Source organism: Pantherophis guttatus, chromosome 16 (genome assembly GCF_059756535.1).
Source record: "Pantherophis guttatus breed Tessera chromosome 16, ASM5975653v1, whole genome shotgun sequence".
NCBI classification, from domain to species: Eukaryota; Metazoa; Chordata; class Lepidosauria; order Squamata; family Colubridae; genus Pantherophis; species Pantherophis guttatus.
This window is the reverse complement of record NC_142078.1, coordinates 12385365-12404736: the sequence shown is the minus strand read 5'-3', so window position 1 is coordinate 12404736 and position 19372 is coordinate 12385365. Positions and strand designations below refer to the sequence as shown.

General features: G+C 41.8%; 1 protein-coding gene across 7 annotated transcripts; it reads left to right on the top strand.

Annotated features, from left to right (window-relative positions):
* The first annotated feature begins 21 nt into the window (after positions 1–21).
* Positions 22–9552, top strand: LOC148111804 (uncharacterized). 7 transcript variants are annotated; one of them, XM_087879899.1, is made up of 3 exons: positions 22–248; positions 1233–1307; positions 6522–9552. In XM_087879899.1, the coding sequence occupies exon 3, from the start codon at positions 6569–6571 to the stop codon at positions 7919–7921; it is 1353 nt and encodes a 450-aa protein (XP_087736025.1). In that variant the 5' UTR covers positions 22–248; positions 1233–1307; positions 6522–6568; the 3' UTR covers positions 7922–9552. The 7 variants fall into 7 exon arrangements, with proteins under 7 accessions (XP_087736025.1, XP_087736026.1, XP_087736029.1 ...); XM_087879900.1 differs by having other exon boundaries at positions 22–256; XM_087879903.1 differs by lacking the exon at positions 1233–1307.
* The last annotated feature ends 9820 nt before the right edge of the window (positions 9553–19372 follow it).

Here is a 19372-nt window from a genome sequence, read left to right as displayed (position 1 = left end):
CTCGAGCGAAGGGATAAAAAAACCTCGGTTGTCACCAGAGGGGCTCGGAAGCCCTGTTTCCCTTTGCTCAGAGCCCAGGTAAATTCAAATTTTTGCTCCTCCTGCGCCACCGAACAAGACGATTAGGAAAGAACCTCAGAAGCCAAAGAGGGAGCTGACTCACTCCTTCCTGTGGCGAGAGAGGCTGATCGAGAGAGACGCACGCCGAGCCACAGAAAATGAAAAGGCTGCCAGTTTCTTGGAGCGATGTGAGTAGGTGAGTTTTGGCCAGCTTGCTGTGTATCTGGGGTGGTGGGGCTGAGCAATCTGGAGAAGACCTGGCCAAGGTGTCTTCCGACTCTTGTAGGGAATCACGATGAGAGTGTTGCGGCTGGCTCTTCCACTGTCTTAACTTAAAAGAGAGGCTGAAAGCAGCGTGCCTTGCTTATTGCTTAATGTAGTAAAAATCCTGTCTGTTGGGAGGTGCCTTAAATACAACTTGGAAACAGGAGATCTAAACGGAGCTAATGAAAGTCATTAAGGAGAGGAGCGATCTAGAATTAAGGAGAAATTTCCAGACAGTTGAGAATAATTCATTAGGGGAACAGCTTACTTCCAGAAATTGTGGGTGCTCCATCACTGGAAGTTTTCAAGAAGAGATGGGACAGCCGTTTGTCTGAAAATAGGGTTTCCTGCTTGAGCAGGGGGTTAGACTACAAGACCTCCAAGGCCCCTTCCAATTCTGTTATCCTATAACCCCGGATCAATTAACCCGTGGAAAGGCTTGCCTCCAGAAGTTGTCAGTGAAAATTGAAGGTTTTCAAGAACAGATTGGACAGCCACTGGTCTGAAATGGTATAGGGTTTCCTGCTTGAGTTGGGGGTTGGACTAGACGACCTCCAAGGTCCCTTCCAATTCTTCGTTAATCTGAGATCGGGATCCCTTTCTCTTCCCCAGCTAAAAATGGGTGAGATCTCCAAATTTTAAGGGCAATAAGTAAATAGCTTTTGTGGGGGAAGAGAGCATCTAACTGCCCGCCCTTTCTGAATTCTAGGAACAGAGTTAATTAGTTAACTCTGGGTTACAGCTAATCTGTAACCCTTGTGCCACTTTCCCTCTCTTTGCTTCAACAATTATTACAAGAGGAAGAAGGGAGGGTAGTGAAATAAAAAGAAGAAGCAGGGGCCCATCAAAGCAACTCTTTCCCCGCCCTTAAGCTGTGTGGATCATTAATGAAACATTTCTCATTTTAGAGACTGACGCAGGTTGGGGTCTGCTTTTGGCTAGAGGCATCGGAGAAGGGCATCGAAGATCGAAACCATCCCAAGGTTCAAATAATTTAATATTTGGGCGGCGGGGGGTGGGGAGAGAAAGGTGGCAATGTTAGTCCTAGTAGGGTAAGGGTTTTGAGGGGTGCCTTGGGTTGCAAGTAGCCACATTTCCTTGCGTCTTCAATCAATCAGAATCGAAGGGACCTTGGAGGTCTTCTAGTCCAACCCCACAGGAGAGCCTATACCATTTCAGACAAATGGCTGCCTAGTGTCTTCTTAAAAACCTCCAGTGATGAAGCACCCCCAATTTCTGAAGGGAAGCTATCTCACTGGTTGATTGTCCTCACTGTTAGGAAGTTTCTCCTTAGTTCCTTGATTCGTTTTCCATTTTGTCGTTTCTTGTCTTGCCTTCTGGTGCTTTGGGAAATAAGTTGACTTTTCCCTCTTCTTTGAGGCAGCCCGTCAAATACTGGAAGACCTGCTATCGTGTCCCCCTCCCTCCCTTCCCCAGTCCTTCTTTTCTCTATAGACTGGCTATATGTGTCCTCTTAAAACAGCTTACAAATCAAAGATGGTTGCACGTCTTGTGAAATCGCGCGATGGGCGTGTGCAGAAGCGGTGAGAAGATGATGATTTGAGCTGGCAGGAGTCTTTCTTTATCTGATCTCAACACGTCCAAAGCTGGGCTCCTCTAGGCGTATTTGATTGTATCTCCCATTTTCCATCGTAGGCACATTAGGGCAGGGACGGCAGGGAGGAAAAAATGGCTGCTGTAGCTGGGTGGATTTGCAGACAGAGAGAAAAATGCAGCCCGAGAAATTTCCTGACAGTTGAGAACAATTCATCCGTGGAACAGCTTGCCTCCAGAAGTTATGGGTGCTCCAAATTGGATTTTTTTTTTTTTTAAGAAGAGATTGGACAGTCATTTGTTTAAAATGGTACAGGCTTTCCTGCCTGAGCAAGGGTTGTTGTTGTTGTTGTTTTTAAGTTTTATATACCGCCCTACTCCCGAAGGACTCAGGGCGGTGAACAGGCACAAAATAAAATACATAAATACAAAAGTTAAAAGATATAATTAAAACCAGATTAAATCATTTAGCCCAAGACAATTAAAAAATCCCAATAATTTAAAACAAATTAAAATTTCGATGTAAAAAAGAATTTTAAAACAGGGTTGGACTAGAAGACCTCCAAGGTCCCTTCCAATTCCGTTGTTCTCCGTTATCCTATAACCCCAGATCAATTCATCCATGGAACGGCTTTGCCTCCAGAAATTGTAAGCGCTCTTAACACTGGAGGGTTTTTTGTAAAGAAGAGATTGGACAGGCATCTGTTTAAAATGGTATAGGCTTTCCTGCCTGAGCAGGAGGTCGGATAGATGACCTCCAAGGTCCCTTCCAACTCTTTGTTATTCTGTTATGCAACTCACTTTGAAACTGGGGGGGGGGTTTGAAATCAATGATGATACGTTTCACTGAGCAACAAAGCTGCATTGTTTTCTTGGCAGCGTGGAAGCTGTTTTTCTAGTCCTGAGCAGATCTGTTTTTATACGTGCTAAATGCACCCTAACGAAAAGATGACAGACAGCAGAGACAGAGGTTGAAACCTGCTGGGCATCCACGCCCTTAACAAAAGCAGTTGTGTATTTTACTCGCTTCTCTGCCTGCCTTACAAGGTTGCCCCGGGCTGTGGACGATTTGACAAGAGTTTAGAAATAGTTCAAATAAGTACATTAGTGTTTGTCTGGCGCAGAAAGCATTCCCTTTTGGGCAAAGCAGTTTTAAGCTCTGGCCGGAAGATTCCGGAGAACGAGAAACGTCAACAAGGAAAGTAAAATAAGACACAGCATGGAGAAAGAGCTGATTTTAACGCTTGGCTTGTTTTTGTTGGCGTGGCCGCATTTGGAACACAATTAAGCACCGGTTGTGTTGGATGAAGTGAGACGCAGTTACTCCAAAAAAAAGGTACTATTCGCCTTTGGGATAGGTTGATATGGCTCTCTTTTTTGGCTGTAAGGAAGCAAAAAAAGGTAAGGAAATGTACTTTGGAACAATCTCTAGTCTAATACGAGTCTTATATATGAGCCAGCTGTGTGCAGCAGCTGCCAAAAAAGCCTTCTGTGTAAAAAGAAGGATAGAATCAACATGAAGTGTTTTATAAGGACTTGTTAAGGCTAAACTTGGAATCCTGCATCCAGTTTTGGTCGCCACGATGTAAAAAAGATGTGGAGACTCGAGAAAGAGTGCAGAGAAGAGCAACAAAGATGATTAGGGGACTGGAGGCTGAAACATATGCAGAACAGTTGCAGGAACTGGATATTTATTTATTTATTTATTTATTTTATTAATTAAATTTCTATACCGCCCTTCTCCAAAAAGGACTCAGGGCGGTGCACAGCCAAAGTAAAAACAGAGCATACAAAATTTAAAAACAATATTAAAATAATTAAATATTCTCGCCGTAAATTAAAACAACCCAATTTAAAATCAATTTAAAATTAAACTCACGCCAGCCCAGCTAGTTGAAATAAATAGGTTTTCAGGGCCCGACGAAAAATCCGGAGGTCTGTTATTGTACGTAACTCTGGGGGAAGGTTGTTCCAGAGGGTGGGCGCCGTTACAGAGAAGGCTCTCCCCCTGGGGGTCGTCAGCCGACATTGTCTGGCGGACGGCACCCTGAGGAGGCCCACTCTGTGCGAGCGTACTGGCCGGTGGGAGGCTATTGGTGGCAGAAGGCGGTCTCGTAAGTACCCCGGCCCTAAGCCTACTATGTCTAGTTTGATGAAAAGAAGGACTTGGGGAGACATGATAGCAGGGTTCCAATATCTCAGAGGCTGCCCCAAAGAAGAGGGAGTCAAGCTATTCTCCAAAGCACCTGAAGGCAGGAGAAAAAGCAATGGGTGGAAGCTAATCAAGGAGAGAAGCAATTTAGAACTAAGGAGAAATTTCCTGACAGTGAGAACAATTAACCAGTGGAACAATTTACCACCAGAAGTTGTGAATGCTCCAACGCTGGAAGTTTTTAAGATGTTGGATAACCATTTGTCTGAAGTGGTGTAGGGTCTCCTGCCTAAGAAGGGGGTTGGAGTAGAAGACCTCCGAGGTGTTATTCTGTTTAAGTAACTGAAAAATTACAGAAGCTCGTCTATGTTATGCGATGGATCAAATACCTAAATTAGAGGCAGATGAACTATCCTTAGAAATTCTCACGGATGTGGAGATCACAATGTTTACAGATTGGTCCCCGCTGGGACATACATTCTGCAGAAAGCTCTGTTTGCGCAGCCATCCTTGGGACAAATAAGTTTTGTCTTCTTTGCAAAAGTGTGAATGTGTAAATATCAGAGGGAATCCTAGCAACGGACATGACGCTGAAGGCAAGGTGGGAGGTTCACCTCAGGCAAGAAGCATCAGTCAAGAAGCTGCCAAAAAGGTTTTTATTTCTTTAGAAGAAGTTGAGAGGTTGGACTGTGGGGATCTCAGATTCACGTAGCTTCAAACCACAATCTGACATTATGCCAAGACTGGGTCAATGAGGTTTTAAAAAATAAGGAATACATAGGTAAGTGAATTTAAAATATGGTTGTATTCAATAGCAACTTGTAAAAGGTTTGTTTTTCATTTTAGGTTGAGTTCAAATTTATCCTCAAAGGATGAATTGGCCTTCCTTTGTCAAATTTATCCATTAAACAGATTAAACTGGTGAATTAGCTACTGTTAATAATAAGAGTACAGTTAGCTCTCAGCTTTCCTCTCTCCCCTCTCCTCTCCTTTCCTTCCCTCTTTCCTTCCCTTCTCCTTTCCCTTCCCTCCCTAGCTTTCCTTTCCTATCAGTTTTTCCTTTCCTTTCCCTTCCTCGTCCATTAATTTCCTTTCCTTTCTCCTTTCCTTTCCTTTCCTTCCCTTCTTCCTCCTCTCCTTCCCTTTCCTTCACCTTTAATCTGTCCTTCCCTTCCATGTCCTTCCCTTCCCTTCTCCTTCCCTTCCCCTTTCATCTGCCCTTTCCTTTCATCTATCCTTTCCTTCCCTTCCTTCTCTCCTTTCCTTTCCTTTCCTTCCCTTCCCTTCCTCCTCTCCTCTCCTTTCCTTTCCTTTCCTTTCCTTCCTCCTCTCCTTTCCTTCCCCTTTCATCTGTCCTTCCCTTCCTTTCTCCTTCCCTTCCCTTTTCATCTGTTCTTCCTTTCCTCCTTTCCTTTCCTTTCCTTTCCTTCTTTCCTTTCCTTTCCTTTCCTTTCCTTTCCTTTCCTTTCCTTTCCTTTCCTTTCCTTTCCTTTCCTTTCCTTTCCTTTCCTTTCCTTTCCTTTCCTTCCTTCTTTCCTTTCCTTTCTTTCCTTTCCTTTCCTTTCCTTCCCCTTCCCTTCCCCTTCCCCAAGCCGTTCTAATCCCTGATCTCCCTTTCACAAGAAAGTTAGCTCTCTGATAGCTTTTCCATGTCCCCCCTTTGCTAGCTATGAATTCACCCCCTACAAAAATTCTTGCTGTTGCTCTTCTGATGGAGGACAATCACAACTGGATGAGGACCTTCAGGAGGATACTAGCAGAGAATGCTCCATCATCCTTTCCACCCCTCGTTCTGATTTCCTTTCTCCGTCTCCTTTTTTCCCCTTCCTCTTTATTTTTAGTGGGAGATGACTCCATGCCCCGATGTAATCCTAGTTTCCTATCTAGATGGTCAAAACAGGAAGAAGAACTGAAAACCTTTTCCCGAAAGATCAGGAGATATTCTTGCAAAACGAACAGTAACATGGTGGCATCTCCAGGGGTGGGCTTCAAAAATTTTAGCAAGGGGTTCTCTGCCCGGGTACTGGGTGGGCGTGGCCATGGTGGGCATGGCCTAGTCGACCTCCTGCACCATGGGGGGGGGCTTTTTGCCCTCCCTGGGTTCCAGCGGCTTTCCTTGAGCCTCTGGGAGGGCCAAAACAGCCTCCCCAGGCTCCGGAGGCCCTCTAGAGGCCGGAAACGGGCCCGTTTCCAGCCTTCCCAAACTTCTGGTAGGCCCGTTTTTCACCCTCCCCGAACCTCCGCATGCATCCTGCACTTACATCCAAGACAGACCGCATGGACAGGCAGATCCAGCCAGGAGCGGGATTTGGGGGTTCTCCAAACTGCAGAGAATCTTAGCTAGAGGTTTTCCCGAACCTGCAGCAGCTCACCCCTGGGCATCTCACTCTTGCAAAAAGATCGTCTTGCAAAACAAGCAGTAACATGGTGGCATCTCACTCTTTTCTCTTCCTGTCTCTCCCCCCCCCCTTCCTTCTTTTCTTCTCATTAGACCAAATGAAATGAAATACTGAACAATCAACTGCAGGAGCTTTGGGAATGTCCATCTGCGGCAGAAAAAACAGCTCGTCCCCTCGAATTTGCGGCTTCGTTTTCGTCTTTACGTTGTTCCTTGTGTCATATTATTGGAAGAAAAGCTGGGATCCGTTGAACGAAAATGCTAAGGAAGGGAAACACCCTGGCAGGTTTTGCAAAGGCCGGCTCGCCGACGGTGCAATCACCCCACTCCAGGATAAACACAGTTTTATCATCACCCCTTATTTTGACAAGCGACAGGAAAATCTCGTCCGGGTCCTGAGCATTATCCACCATCAAAAAGTCAGCAAGATTTACTGCATCTTTTGCTGCGAGAACAGCCAGATGATTGAGGTCGTACAAGGAGAAATCGATGTCCACAAAGACCGCTTCGGTTTCCCATACGGCACCACAGATCTGCTTTGTCTTCAGCCGGAAGACTGCGAAGCTCACTTCATTTCTGTCCACCCCGAGAATCCCAACCTGGAATTGACCCACCTGCCCCTATTTCCCATCCGAAACCTCTATCCGGAGAAGCCCTCTGTGAACTTCACGATCTGCATGTCTACCATGTTTGGGAAATATGACAACGTCTTGCAGTTCGTACAGTCCATGGAGCTGTACAGGCTTCTGGGGGTCCAAAGAGTGATGATATACAAGAACAGTTGCAGCCCCCTCATGGACAAAGTTCTCAACTATTACATCTCCCAAGGCATCGTGGAAATTATTCCTTGGCCCATCGATTCGTACCTGAACGTTTCGACCCGCTGGCATTACTCCATGGAAGGGAAAGATTTGGGCTACTACGGGCAAATCGCAGCCTTGAACGACTGTGTTTATTACAACATGTTTAAAAGCAAATATGTCTTGCTGATTGACCCCGATGAGGTTATTCTTCCCTTGAAGGATGCAGACTGGAAGTCCCTAATGGAAAGATTAGAAAAGGAACATCCAGGAGTTAGGATTTTCCTTTTCGAAAACCAGGTTTTTCATCGCACCGTGTTCTCCGAGACTCCTTTCAACTTTTCGTCCTGGACAACGGTGCCGGGGTTTAACGTCTTTGAACACATCCACAAGGAACCTAAAGACGTTCACAGTTTCAATAACATGAAAATGATTGTGGATCCAACCAAAGTCATTCAGACCTCGGTCCATTCTGTTCTCAAGATGTATGGAGGCTCCCTTGAAGTCCCCAGTGATCTCGCCTTTAACTTCCACTGCAGGATCGGCAAACATATGAACTCGCCCAATAGCACTTTGATTCGAGACCCAGTTTTCTGGAGATACAACAAAACTTTGATCCCCAGAGTGAACGATGTCTTATTTAAATCCGGGATTTTAGGAGCCGGTGACCCGCCGCAAAAGCAAAAGGGTTGATGCCTTAGTAAATTGCATCAGTGTGTGTCTATGCATGGTTGTGTGTGTGTGTGGTCATTTAAACTTTAAGCACAGGTTGTCCTCGACGTACGACCACAGTTCAGTCCCATGTTTCTGCTGTTCAGCGAAACATTTGTTAAGTGAGTTTTGCCCCATTTTACGATGGTTGTCAAGTGAATCACAAAGTTGTTAAGAAGCCGGTTGTTAAGTGAATCCGAATTTCCCCATTGACCTTGCTAGTCTGAGGGTCACAGAAGGGGATCACATGACCCTGGGACACCGCAACCGTCATAAATATGAATCAATCCCCAAGCATCGGAATTTTGATCCCGTGACCACAAAGGTCAGAAGTGCGAAAAATGGTCATAAATCACTTTTTTTTTTACAATCCCGTTGTCACTTCGAACGGTCACAAAATGAAACTGTTGTAAGTCGAGAACTGCCTGTATTTCACCATACCTTGGTTGGTGGGTTAGTCTTTCCTGTAAGGTGAGTTCTCATTCTGTAGCATTCTCTTTTATTATAGGTTCCTTTCATTTTTAGAATTTCACTGCTATGGTGGAACTTGATTACGCTCTTTTGGGCGACCAATCTCCTTGAATCATTGGGACCGATGTTGAAGATGTTTAAGCTTATCAATCAGGGCAGGGGGTGTCAAACTCAATTTCATTGAGGGCCACATTTGACCTCGGGGGGAAGGAGGGCAGTGTGGGCGTGGCCAAGGTGACATCACTAGTGTCAGGGGTGGCTGTGGCGGCCCAAGTGCTCTACCAGCGAAAACGGGCTCCCGAGCTCTGTTTTCAGCCGCGACAGCTTCCTGCAACGCCCTGCCAGCGAAAATGGAGCTCCATTTTCGCTGGCAGAGGCACCACAGGCCAGTTCTTTGCTGTTTCCAGGGCGGCCCTGCGGGCCAGATCTAAACACCCAGCGGGACGGATCCAGCCACCTGGGCCTTTAGTTTAACCCCCTCCCCCCGAATCAGGGGAAAGAAGACAGGTCTTCTAATCCAGTAGTCTCCAACTTTTGCAGCTTGGCGACCTGGCCCAGTGCGAGGTGTTTGTGTGTGTGTGTGTGTGTGTGTGTGTGTGTGTGTGTGTGAGTGGCAGGCACTTGTGTTCAATCGTGAAGCTTCACATGTGCAAATGGAGCTTCGCGCACGAGCTCAAACACCTTCTGCTCAAGTGCCTTATGTTTGCATGTGTGCAGCTTCACGTGTGAGCACTTGTCGGCTATTCCTGTGAGTGGAGCTTTGCGCACACTTGTTCATCGCTCGTGTGGTCCGGTTTCAAACAGGCCGCGGCCCGATGGTGGGAACCCCTGTTCTAATCTATCTGCATTTGATTGAAAAAAAATGGGAAGCCAGAGGGAGAAATAAATAAGAAATAAAACTGTGGGTTCAACCCAGAATCTGTTTTTTATCTATAGAGAATGGATGGGTGCTGTCCATGGTAATTGCTTATTAAGTCTTGAGATAAAATCCATTAGCAAGTATAACCCAGGATTTAATGATATAAAAAAAATGGAAGGTGGCACTTCTCTTGGAAAAAAAAAAATCAATGTACTCAGGGCAAAATTCTGTAATTCTTTGTGATTCTTTCAATAAATTTACTGATGCAGACTCTTGATAATTACTTTGTGGTGTCCTTTCCTGCCTCCTTCGCTGCACCCAAACTGTGCAGCTGCACCCAAAACGCACAGCCGGAGTAAGACTGCAATTGCTGCTATTCTGAATATTGATTTTAAACAAGAGCCGTAAAAGGTTGCCTTAGAAAAAACACATTAAATTTTAATTAGATAAAACCTATTCTCTGTGCTGGCAAAAGAATATTTATTTCTAGGTGCACGTCTCAAGGCATGAGATAGAAGAGTCTTCAAATTCTTAAGTCTATATTCTGGCAAGTATGCAACTTCTCCCTCTGATTTAGTGCATACAACTGGTTTTGTCCATACAACTTCTCCCTCTGATTTTGCCCATATAACTTCTCCGTCTGATTTTGTGCATGCAATTTCTCCATCTGATTATGTGCCTGCAACTTCTCTATCTGATTTAGTGCATACAACTTCTCCCTCTGATTTTGTGCATACAACTTTTCTATCTTATTTTGTGCCTGCAACTTCTCCATCTAATTTTGTGCATGCAACTTCTCCATCTGGTTTCATCCATATAACGTCTCCTTCTGATTTTGCCCATATAACAACTCCGTCTGATTTTGTCCATGCAACTTCTCCATCTGAATTTGTGCATGCTCCCTCTGATTTTGTCCTCGCAACTTCTCCCTCTGATTTTGCCCATACAACTTCTCCCTCTGACTTTGACTTGACTTGACTTTTTACTTGACCTTTACTTGACTTGACATAACTTGACTTTTCCTTGATTTCTTCTTGAGTGAGTTTCACTTGACTTTCATTTGGGTTGACATGACTCTGACTTGACTTATACTTAACTTCTTGACTTGACTGACTTGGGTTGACTTGACTTTTACTTGACTTATACTTGACTTCTTGACTTAATCTGACCTACTTGACTTCACTTTTATTTGACTTTGAGTTGGGTTGACTTGACTTTGACTTGACATATACTTGACTTCTTGACTTGACCTTGATTTTTACTTGACTTTACTTCTCAACTTGACTTCTAGTTTCCTCAACTTGACTTTGACTTGATTTTTACTTGATTTCTCCTTGATTTGACTTTCACTTGGGTTGACTTGATTTTCACTTAACTTATACTTGACTTCTTCTTGACTTGACTTATATTTAATTTCTTCTTGACTTGACTTATACTTGACTTCTTGACTTGTATTTGACTTGTATTTGACTTTAACTGAAATTGACTTGGCTTTTACCTGACTCTTACTGGGCTGACTTGACTTCTTTTTGATGACTTGACATACTTGACTTATGCTTGACTTCTTCTTTACTTGACTTTTACTTCACTTGACTTGAATTTTACCGGACTTCTTCTTGACTTGACTTTGACTTGACTTTGACTTCTTCTTTACCTGACTTTTATTTCACTTGATTTGAATTTTATTTGACTTCTTCTTGACATGACTTGATTTCTTCTTGACTTGACTTCTTCTTGATTTGACTTTGAGTTGGGTTGACTTCTGTTTGACTTGACTTGACTTTTAGTTGACTTTGACTGGTTTGGCTTGACTTTTACTTCACGACTTGACTTTTACTTGACTTGACTTATACTTGACTTCTTTACTTGACTTGTCTTGACTTTTACTTGACTTGAAGAGGTTTCTTGCAAGGATCTTCCATCCATGGACCATTTATCCAGCACTTTTAATTAACTACCATATTTTTCCTTGATGTTCCAGGTACCTGCAAACCTTATGTCATTTGAGTAACCTGCTCCAGTGTGTGGTATAACGTCCAGTGCCAAATTGCAAAATGGGAAGATGGGTTAACTGGAGGTACCCCTGGCAACGAAGGGACTAATTGCTGCTGTAATACACTCGGTTTTAAGGCTCCTTCTGGCTTACTTCATCCCAAAGGAAAGATTTCCCTTCAATTGTGTGGTTTGGGGGCTGTTCACCCAAAATGTCCCATTGGGTGAGCTTCTCCTACATCCCCCGCCCCCCAGGGCTGGTTTTAGAACTTCCCGATCCCAGAAAACATTTGTGGAGGTGAAAGTATTAATGAGGACTCTCCTTCCCCTGTTTCTCCTAAAAGAGAGAAGGTTTTCACCAAACCCAAATCCCATTCTACCCAGCCAGAAAGTCAAGTGTTCTTTGGAGCAAGCTAGAATAGCTAAAAAGTTCCCCTGTTTCTTGTTTGCCCAACCATGCCTTGCAACAAAGTCATGAGCTGCTTCGTGGCATCTTGGGGGGGGGGGCAGCCAAATGACCCAGTTTCTTAATCCAGATGTGGGGAAGCCAATGGTCATTTTGGATAAACAGTGCCCTTGGCTTGAAAGTCCGGCGTGCTTCAAGAGCGTGCCAGCTACCGATCTGGCTGGATCTTGGTTCTCTTCCAAGCCGTTGTTTACTTTAAGTGTACGCTTAATGTCTTCGCCGTTAATGATTGTAGTGCATTTTTTTAGCGTCACGCCGTATTGTCTATCTCCTGTTCCTAAGAGCGAAGGAAGGTAAGAGAAATTCTTGGATTTGGACAGGAAATGAGAACACATGTCTCAGCCCCTGGCATTTCCCCACCCCCCACCCCCCAAATCCTTGTTTTCTCTTGGAGCGAAATTCTTGGAAGCCATTCCAACAAATTGGGGGGTTACAAGTTAGGTAGTTGCTGTCGAGTTTCAGGATGGGCAAATTTCTGGTTGATCATCCCAATGTAGCATCCATCGCGATTTCTGAATGTCTGCAATCCAGAATAATTATTCCAGAGAACTCTGGATTTTCTCGGGATTTTCTGTCAGATGGCTTAATAACACCTCTGTGTAGGAGGATGCACCATTCACCTGGAGCCTTTAAAAAGCTGCATAATGACCAGTAAAAATCTGACTTCCAACCCCATTAACCCAGCTAAGAAATGAATTGCATCTAGCAAATTTGGGCCCCAAATTGCATGAATCCCCTTTTTACAACTGTGCTAAATTTCACTTATCTCCCTTTATTTATTCATTTTTTAAATAAGCTGCTGAAACGCCTTCTGAGAAGCAGTCAAGCAAACAAGAAACTTTTCTCCGTTACGAAAAACTGATTTTTTTTGGAAAAAAAAATGTCAGGTTTTTAATTGCCCGGAATGAATTCCTATTTACATCAAAGATTGGACTAGTGCAATAAAATTAACCCCATTCATAAAAGTTTCTGGTCTGACTTGGTGATGAGGACGTTAATTAAAGTTAAATGACTAATGGCAGCAGCTCAAGCCAGACATCGTTTTAAGTCAAGAAAGGAGGTGCTTTTTAATGAAATCCTTTTGAAAGGACGCGATAGCAGTTTCCTATGTTCGCACCCACCCCCCAACCATGCAAAGACTTAAGCAAATCTATGAAATTGTACGTGTGCTGAATTTTAAGTTAGTCTGACTTCCAGAAACAAAGTTCAGGATTTGATTGTCAAAAGCTTTCAGAACAAACAAACAAAAAAATATTGATTTACTGGGTGAGAACTAGGAAGGGGGGGGAAAAACCCCCCACACTCTAAAAATATCCCTGTCTTAAAAAGGAGGAAGTATAGCTCCTTTCTCAACAACCTCCGTCATTTTCGTTCATCACCTTCCTGTGAAAATTTTTTGGGAAAAATTTCTGGAAATTGCTAGTTTTTCTTTTTCTTTTTTTCTTTTTAAATGACATTGGAAAATGTGATTGTTTCAGCGTGCCCAAGTAGACACACCTCTCGATTGTTAACGAAAGAAAAAAAAAGAACCAGTGTTGCAAAAGGGAAGCCTGCCACGTTTTTTTTTGACTTTGGTAGAACAATATTAAGTAAGCACTGTGGCTCACAACCCGGAGAAAAATGTACAGTAAAGACGGAGTGACATGGTACTTCGTTCAGCAATACTGGCAGCAGGGTGGTTTGAAAAATGTGAAATAAATCAGTAATAGAACAGTGTCTCCTTCTCCTTCCTCCTCCTCCTCCTTCTCCTCCTCTTCTTCTTAGCATAATCCACGTTTAAATGGTAATTGTCCTATGAAAAGCATGAGAATTCTATAGCGTTTTTTTTAAAAAAACGTTTTTTTATTGTGCATCGCTGACTGTGAATTAAGCGGGTGAATATTGGTACTATTGAGTCTCCCCCAGAAAAGCCTTCCTCATCCAAAGCCCCCCCCCCACATCTCTGTCCAACGATAGGTAGGGCCAAAGCTCGATAAATGTGAAGTTTTCCACTTTGGGAAAGGACCTTCTGAGCTGACGTTCGATGAGATGAGATGAGATGAGATGAAAAAAATGTTTTTTGAAGCCCAATTTGTTTTTTAAAACCAAATGGAAAAACAGACCCCAGGATGAGTTTTGGGAAGAAATTCCATGTCTAAAAATGGTGTTCCTTCCACTTTTTTAAAAATCGAGCCTTTTTGGTGCCTAGGGAAGAAAACGCTTGACTCTGCGGTCAGGAAAAATGCTGTCCAGGAAAAAAATGTTTTTTGAAGCCAAATTTGTTTTTTAAAACCAAATGCAAAAACGGACACCAGGATGAGTTTCAGGATGAAATTCCATGTCTAAAAATGGTGTTGCTTCCACTTTTTAAAAATCAAGCCTTTTGGGTGCCTGGGAATTTTATCGTGAATTTTCTTCTCCTGGCACCCAAAAGGCTCGATTTTTAAAAAGTGGAAACAACACCATTTTTAGACATGGAATTTCATCCCGAAACTCATCCTGGTGTCCGTTTTTTCATTTGGTTTAAAAAAAAAATTGGCTTAAAAAAACATTTTGGTTCCTGGGCAGTATTTTTCCTGACCATTAAGTCACGCGTTTCCTTCCCCAATTACCAAAAAGGCTCAATTTTGGAATTTCATCCTGAAACTAATCCTGGTGTCCCTTTTTGCATTTGGTTTCAAAAAAAAAATTGGCTTCAAAAAACATTTTGGTTCCTGGGCAGGATTTTTCCTGACCGTGGAGTAAAGCCTTTTCTTCTCCTGGCACCAAAAAGGCTTGATTTTTAAAAAGTTGAAGCAACACCATTTTTAGACATGGAATTTCATCCTGAAACTCATCCTGGTGTCCGTTTTTGCATTTGGTTTCAAAAAAAAAATTTGGCTTCAAAAAACATTTTGGTTCCTGGGCAGGATTTTTCCTGACCGTGGAGTAAAGCCTTTTCTTCTCCTGGCACCAAAAAGGCTTGATTTGTAAAAAGTTGAAGCAACACCATTTTTAGACATGGAATTTCATCATGAAACTCATCCTGGTGTCCGTTTTTGCATTTGGTTTCAAAAAAAAAATTTGGCTTCAAAAAACATTTTGGTTCCTGGACAGGATTTTTCCTGACCGTGGAGTAAAGCCTTTTCTTCTCCTGGCACCAAAAAGGCTTGATTTTTAAAAAGTTGAAGCAACACCATTTTTAGACATGGAATTTCATCCTGAAACTCATCCTGGTGTCCGTTTTTGCATTTGGTTTCAAAAAAAAAATTTGGCTTCAAAAAACATTTTGGTTCCTGGGCAGGATTTTTCCTGACCGTGGAGTAAAGCCTTTTCTTCTCCTGGCACCAAAAAGGCTTGATTTTTAAAAAGTTGAAGCAACACCATTTTTAGACATGGAATTTCATCCTGAAACTCATCCTGGTGTCCGTTCTTGCATTTGGTTTCAAAAAAAAAATTTAGCTTCAAAAAACATTTTGGTTCCTGGGCAGGATTTTTCCTGACCGTGGAGTAAAGCCTTTTCTTCTCCTGGCACCAAAAAGGCTTGATTTTTAAAAAGTTGAAGCAACACCATTTTTAGACATGGAATTTCATCGTGAAACTCATCCTGGTGTCCGTTTTTGCATTTGGTTTCAAAAAAAAAATTTGGCTTCAAAAAACATTTTGGTTCCTGGACAGGATTTTTCCTGACCGTGGAGTAAAGCCTTTTCTTCTCCTGGCACCAAAAAGGCTTGATTTTTAAAAAGTTGAAGCAACACCATTTTTAGACATGGAATTTCATCCTGAAACTCATCCTGGTGTCCGTTTTTGCATTTGGTTTCAAAAAAAAAATTTGGCTTCAAAAAACATTTTGGTTCCTGGGCAGGATTTTTCCTGACCGTGGAGTAAAGCCTTTTCTTCTCCTGGCACCAAAAAGGCTTGATTTTTAAAAAGTTGAAGCAACACCATTTTTAGACATGGAATTTCATCCTGAAACTCATCCTGGTGTCCGTTCTTGCATTTGGTTTCAAAAAAAAAATTTAGCTTCAAAAAACATTTTGGTTCCTGGGCAGGATTTTTCCTGACCGTGGAGTAAAGCCTTTTCTTCTCCTGGCACCAAAAAGGTTTGATTTTTAAAAAGTTGAAGCAACACCATTTTTAGACATGGAATTTCATCAGGAAACTCATCCTGGTGTCCGTTTTTGTATTTGGTTTCAAAAAAAAAAATTGGCTTCAAAAAACATTTTGGTTCCTGGGCAGGATTTTTCCTGACCGTGGAGTAAAGCCTTTTCTTCTCCTGGCACCAAAAAGGCTTGATTTTTAAAAAGTTTAAGCAACACCATTTTTAGACATGGAATTTCATCCTGAAACTCATCCTAGTGTCCCTTTTTGCATTTGGTTTCAAAAAAAAATTTGGCTTCAAAAAACATTTTGGTTCCTGGGCAGGATTTTTCCTGACCGTGGAGTAAAGCCTTTTCTTCTCCTGGCACCAAAAAGGCTTGATTTTTAAAAAGTTGAAGCAACACCATTTTTAGACATGGAATTTCATCCTGAAACTCATCCTGGTGTCTGTTTTTGCATTTGGTTTCAAAAAAAAAATTTGGCTTCAAAAAACATTTTGGTTCCTGGGCAGGATTTTTCCTGACCGTGGAGTAAAGCCTTTTCTTCTCCTGGCACCAAAAAGGCTTGATTTTTAAAAAGTTGAAGCAACACCATTTTTAGACATGAAATTTCATCAGGAAACTCATCCTGGTGTCCGTTTTTGCATTTGGTTTCAAAAAAAAAAATTTGGCTTCAAAAAACATTTTGGTTCCTGGGCAGGATTTTTCCTGACCGTGGAGTAAAGCCTTTTCTTCTCCTGGCACCAAAAAGGCTTGATTTTTAAAAAGTTGAAGCAACACCATTTTTAGACATGGAATTTCATCCTGAAACTCATCCTGGTGTCCGTATTTTCATTTGGTTTCAAGAAAAAAAATTTGGCTTCAAAAAACATTTTGGTTCCTGGGCAGGATTTTTCCTGACCGCGGAGTAAAGCCTTTTCTTCTCCTGGCACCAAAAAGGCTTGATTTTTAAAAAGTTGAAGCAACACCATTTTTAGACATGGAATTTCATCCTGAAACTCATCCTGGTGTCCGTTTTTGCATTTGGTTTCAAAAAAAAAATTTGGCTTCAAAAAACATTTTGGCTTGATTTTAAAAAAGTTGAAGCAACACCATTTTTAGACATGGAATTTCATCAGGAAACTCATCCTGGTGTCCGTTTTTCCATTTGGTTTCAAAAAAAAAATTTGGCTTCAAAAAACATTTTGGTTCCTGGGCAGGATTTTTCCTGACCGTGGAGTAAAGCCTTTTCTTCTCCTGGCACCAAAAAGGCTTGTTTTTTAAAAAGTTGAAGCAACACCATTTTTAGACATGGAATTTCATCCTGAAACTCATCCTGGTGTCCGTTTTTGTATTTGGTTTCAAAAAAAAAATTTGGCTTCAAAAAACATTTTGGTTCCTGGGCAGGATTTTTCCTGACCGTGGAGTAAAGCCTTTTCTTCTCCTGGCACCAAAAAGGCTTGATTTTTAAAAAGTTGAAGCAACACCATTTTTAGACATGGAATTTCATCCTGAAACTCATCCTGGTGTCCGTTTTTGCATTTGGTTTCAAAAAAAAAATTTGGCTTCAAAAAACATTTTGGTTCCTGGGCAGGATTTTTCCTGACCGTGGAGTAAAGCCTTTTCTTCTCCTGGCACCAAAAAGGCTTGATTTTTAAAAAGTTAAAGCAACACCATTTTTAGACATGGAATTTCATCAGGAAACTCATCCTGGTGTCCGTTTTTGTATTTGGTTTCAAAAAAAAAATTTGGCTTCAAAAAACATTTTGGTTCCTGGGCAGGATTTTTCCTGACCGTGGAGTAAAACCTTTTCTTCTCCTGGCACCAAAAAGGCTTGATTTTTAAAAAGTTGAAGCAACACCATTTTTAGACATGGAATTTCATCCTGAAACTCATCCTGGTGTCCGTATTTTCATTTGGTTTCAAGAAAAAAAATTTGGCTTCAAAAAACATTTTGGTTCATGGGCAGGATTTTTCCTGACCGCAGAGTAAAGCCTTTTCTTCTCCTGGCACCAAAAAGGCTTGATTTTTAAAAAGTTGAAGCAACACCATTTTTAGACATGGAATTTCATCCTGAAACTCATCCTGGTGTCCGTTTTTGGATTTGGTTTCAAAAAAAAAATTGGCTTCAAAAAACATTTTGGTTCCACCTGGGCAGGATTTTTCCTGACCGTGGAGTAAAGCCTTTTCTTCTCCTGGCACCAAAAAGGCTTGATTTTTAAAAAGTTGAAGCAACACCATTTTTAGACATGGAATTTCATCAGGAAACTCATCCTGGTGTCCATTTTTGCATTTGGTTTCAAAAAAAAGTTTGGCTTCAAAAAACATTTTGGTTCCTGGGCAGGATTTTTCCTGACCATGGAGTAAAGCCTTTTCTTCTCCTGGCACCAAAAAGGCTTGATTTTTAAAAAGTTAAAGCAACACCATTTTTAGACATGGAATTTCATCAGGAAACTCATCCTGGTGTCCGTTTTTGTATTTGGTTTCAAAAAAAAAATTTGGCTTCAAAAAACATTTTGGTTCCTGGGCAGGATTTTTCCTGACCGCAGAGTAAAGCCTTTTCTTCTCCTGGCACCAAAAAGGCTTGATTTTTAAAAAGTTGAAGCAACACCATTTTTAGACATGGAATTTCATCCTGAAACTCATCCTGGTGTCCGTTTTTGCATTTGGTTTCAAAAAAAAAATTTGGCTTCAAAAAACATTTTGGTTCCTGGGCAGGATTTTTCCTGACCGTGGAGTAAAGCCTTTTCTTCTCCTGGCACCAAAAAGGCTTGATTTTTAAAAAGTTGAAGCAACACCATTTTTAGACATGGAATTTCATCCTGAAACTCATCCTGGTGTCCGTTTTTGCATTTGGTTTCAAAAAAAAAATTTGGCTTCAAAAAACATTTTGGTTCCTGGGCAGGATTTTTCCTGACCGTGGAGTAAAGCCTTTTCTTCTCCTGGCACCAAAAAGGCTTGATTTTTAAAAAGTTGAAGCAACACCATTTTTAGACATGGAATTTCATCCTGAAACTCATCCTGGTGTCCGTTTTTGCATTTGGTTTCAAAAAAAAAAATTGGCTTCAAAAAACATTTTGGTTCCTGGGCAGGATTTTTCCTGACCGTGGAGTAAAGCCTTTTCTTCTCCTGGCACCAAAAAGGCTTGATTTTTAAAAAGTTGAAGCAACACCATTTTTAGACATGGAATTTCATCCGGAAACTCATCCTGGTGTCCGTTTTTCCATTTGGTTTCAAAAAAAAAATTTGGCTTCAAAAAACATTTTGGTTCCTGGGCAGGATTTTTCCTGACCGTGGAGTAAAGCCTTTTCTTCTCCTGGCACCAAAAAGGCTTGATTTTTAAAAAGTTAAAGCAACACCATTTTTAGACATGGAATTTCATCAGGAAACTCATCCTTGTGTCCGTTTTTGGATTTGGTTTCAAAAAAAAATTTGGCTTCAAAAAACATTTTGGTTCCTGGGCAGGATTTTTCCTGACCGTGGAGTAAAGCCTTTTCTTCTCCTGGCACCAAAAAGGCTTGATTTTTAAAAAGTTGAAGCAACACCATTTTTAGACATGGAATTTCATCCTGAAACTCATCCTGGTGTCCGTTTTTGCATTTGGTTTC

Bases quoted from the DNA above. Each gene is read 5' to 3' on its own strand.
- LOC148111804 (XM_087879903.1), top strand. From the start codon at position 6,569: ATGTCCATCTGCGGCAGAAAAAACAGCTCGTCCCCTCGAATTTGCGGC.